Source organism: Habropoda laboriosa, unplaced genomic scaffold (genome assembly GCF_001263275.1).
Source record: "Habropoda laboriosa isolate 0110345459 unplaced genomic scaffold, ASM126327v1 scaffold376, whole genome shotgun sequence".
NCBI classification, from domain to species: Eukaryota; Metazoa; Arthropoda; class Insecta; order Hymenoptera; family Apidae; genus Habropoda; species Habropoda laboriosa.
This window is the reverse complement of record NW_017100518.1, coordinates 294724-298147: the sequence shown is the minus strand read 5'-3', so window position 1 is coordinate 298147 and position 3424 is coordinate 294724. Positions and strand designations below refer to the sequence as shown.

General features: G+C 40.1%; 1 protein-coding gene across 1 annotated transcript in view; it reads right to left on the bottom strand.

The window, feature by feature from the left end:
- Positions 1-3197, bottom strand: part of LOC108576517 (lachesin-like) — a 258907-nt gene extending 255710 nt beyond the window's left edge. Inside the window, exon 1 of the mRNA XM_017939524.1 lies at positions 3098-3197. Within this exon, the coding sequence (XP_017795013.1) occupies positions 3098-3197 (100 nt within the window). The remainder of the gene's footprint in view (positions 1-3097) is intronic.
- Positions 3198-3424: the final 227 nt, after the last annotated feature.

The window sequence follows — 3424 nt, the reverse complement described above, 5'->3', positions numbered from 1 at the left end:
GATTACAAAGTCTAGGTTCGCTAGAGATTCACCATATTTATTGCTATAATCTAGTCAAGATTTGTTTCAGAATTGTTTGAATATCACTGACAAGGGAAATTCGGCAACCCAAAAATTCAAAAAAATTTCAACGATATTACTAACGAAACTATTTTTCATTTCAGCATTGAAACGGCCCTAGGAGTGAAAAAACCTCCTAAAAAAAATTGTGAATTTACATATCACTGTGAAAACCGTGCAAGATACGAAATATTTCGCGTTCATTTGTTTAAAATGAAAAATTTGATAGAGTACCAGAAGCCACCCTAATTTTAGGCGTGGCTACTATTAGCCTCCTCGAGCTCGAAAGAGAATAAAAATGGTCTCACGTACCTTACCCAACGTGGAAGGCCAATGTCAATTTCCAAACACAGGAAAAATTTTGGGTCTAAGTTTCAAGAGCTTCTAAAATTTTCCCATTGTCAAATTTTGCTAGCAGAGAATAGCGAGAGAATTTGGCGCCAAACCGACTGATCGCATATTTTACGACCGCCTAAAGACGGGATACCAAACATCTAACAATAACTACGAAACGAAAATTAGCAAACATCTTCGTCGCGAAATACCAAATTAAACACACTCAGAACGTTGACGCATCTCAGCGAAGAGACGCGATAAGTCCTCCGAGAAGCGAACTCGTCTGATGACATAACACGCAAGATCAATATCGCGAAGGGCCAATATTTTATAGTAATCGTCGGCAGGAAGTCGTTGGAAATGGGAAAAATAGCCAACGATAGGTATATGCAGTTCTGAAAACTTTCGAGACTGCTCTCGAAACGCTTCTCGTCGCCGATATATACTTCTTCAACTTGATGGAATTCGATTTGAACGAGATAGGCACCCACTGTACGGAAAGTTGGGGGCGTTTCGCTATTATCGACGACTACAGCTCAAAAATCTGACTGTACGACGGCCTGGATAGGAGAAGAACAGGATGAATTTTCCTCGACTTTTAAAACCGCGTGTACTCGGAAAGCCGTAGATTTTTCGCGAATCCGGTATCAGGAGGATTATCGGGAAATTTATAAACCGTTCGAACTACAACCGTTTCAGGATCAAGAAGTATCGAGAACTCGACCACTCGAGAGGAGAAGAACCGCTGCTTTAGATTGAAATATTCTGTTAAGTTAAATCACGAACCGCTTTCAACTTTCCGACAGATAGAGAAGTGATTTTAGACACCTCTCTCTCTCTCTCTCTCTCTCTCTCTCTTGTTCAACACTTTTACCGGCAAAGTATAATCTTCTTAGAGTTGCTGTACAATTGAAATCATTGTCGATAACGATCTTCGTGGAAAATGATTATTTTGGAGAAGTTCATTTTCCTGGTATGCACTCGTAGTATTATGTTATTGGGTTGATATTATATTCGGTTATTATTATTATATTAACTGTGGTATTATCATGAATGTCAATTGTGAAAGTTTAGATAAGAGAAGGAACATGCGGTGCTTTTTTTAGTGTCATTGATTTACAATTTCCTTCCAGAATGTGTATTTATTTTTTATCGTATTCAGAATTAGTCATTCAGATAATATAATATCGATATTATATTCAGAATGTCGAATTAACTGTGAAAATTTAAATACGAGAAGGAACATGCGGTGCTCTTTTTAGTGCTATCAATTTGCAAGCGATGGAAACTTTTACTCCTCGTAAGAATGCTAATAATATAATATTAATATTATACTCAGTATATTGAATTACCTAGTATTACTATAAATGCCAACTGTGAAAATTTAAATAAGAAAAGAAACATACAGTGATTTTTTTTGTAGAATCTGTATTTATTTTTATCATATTCATAATTAGTCGTAGGAATGCTGATAATACAATATCAACATTATATTCAGTATATTGAATCAACTGTAGAGGCGCCGTGCGACGCGTCTAGGCAACGCCCGCGGGGCCCGAGCCGCAGGGGGCCCTAGACAAGGAGCAGCGCAGGCTGCACCCCCACCCCGCAGCTTGCAGGGCCCTAAAGGCCGAAGAAGCATATAAAAACGGGGTAAAGGGCAGCGGCACACGCAATATCGCACATAGTCATCGTCAAGCGAACCGACGTTATTTTAATATCGGTCATTTTATGCGCCTGAAATTCTTTACTCTTACACAACTGGAATCGAATAAATTTAAATAAGAGAAGGAACACATAAACGATAAGAACTGTTGCATAGACCTAACAATAAATTAACTTAAAAGAAAAACGTGAAGTATCGATTCCTCTTCCTCGCATATCTCTGGTGCGAAGGGCACTAATTGATAGCGCAGGGGTGTCATCTACGATGAAAGGCAGTTCAGATAATTCTGTACTAGCATTGATAAATTCATGCAATTCAAAATCACTAATTCTCCCGGTTAATGCCTTATAATAACTAATCCCTGAATCCTATAGTGATCAGCCTTGCGGTTAATTGTTCTGCTGACATTTCAAGTGAGAAAAACGCTACATAGTGTTGTTTATCTGCTCTTTTTTGCAACATCTTACAAGACCTTCCCAAATTAAACCAGATTTCCCTAAAATTCTTGAAAATTCCAGAAAAGAATCAAGGAAAAAAGGTGAATTCTCCAAAGTTCCACGAGAAAGCTGAAACTTTTAATTCTCACCGCAGCGTTACCATCATCGAACCCAGCGACTTTTCTAAATTTCCCCGCGTTTCTCCACGAGAACCCGTAAAATTCACTCTTAATAGACACTTAAGCTCTATTTCCCGAGTTGCCGGTGCAGAAGCAACGCAATAATCCATTCAGAGTGGGAAACACGCGCCACAGTGATCAACGGTTTAAAGGTGAGAAAGTGAGGTGAAAGGTCGAAGGTATTTTCGGTGTTGCGGAGGCAAGAAGCGCGGCAGAGGGTAGAGAAAAAGGACGAAGGAAAAATGAACAAAGATAAGCCGCGTCGATGGAAAGGACACGGACCCGACACGCTTGGAATTCATTTGATTTTCCGTTCACGGGACCGAAAAGAACAAGTAGTACTTCGGGACGTCGATGCATCAAAGACAGTAGTGATATTGGAAACAGGAGCAAACTACTCTTCCCTGTAGCCCCCACACCAACGCCAACGTCGTCGTCCACGATTCTACGACTTTCCGCCAACTTCGACTTGCTCTTTTCACCCTTCGACCCCGATCCCCTTCCAACCACCCAGACCATGATTCTGTTTCTCTTCTCTCTCCTTTTTTTTCAACAGCTTTTCTTCTAAAGTTACTACCTCGAATGACCGTTTACGGATCGCGTTTCTGTTTCACGCAAGCCACTCGGAATAAATATGAACGCAACAAGTTTTCGCTCGGATACAGTACAGAGAGAGAGAGAGATTGGAGTTTTAGAGTGACCAGTTGGGTGATTCCAGTGGTGGTTTTAACATTTTTTGGTGATGC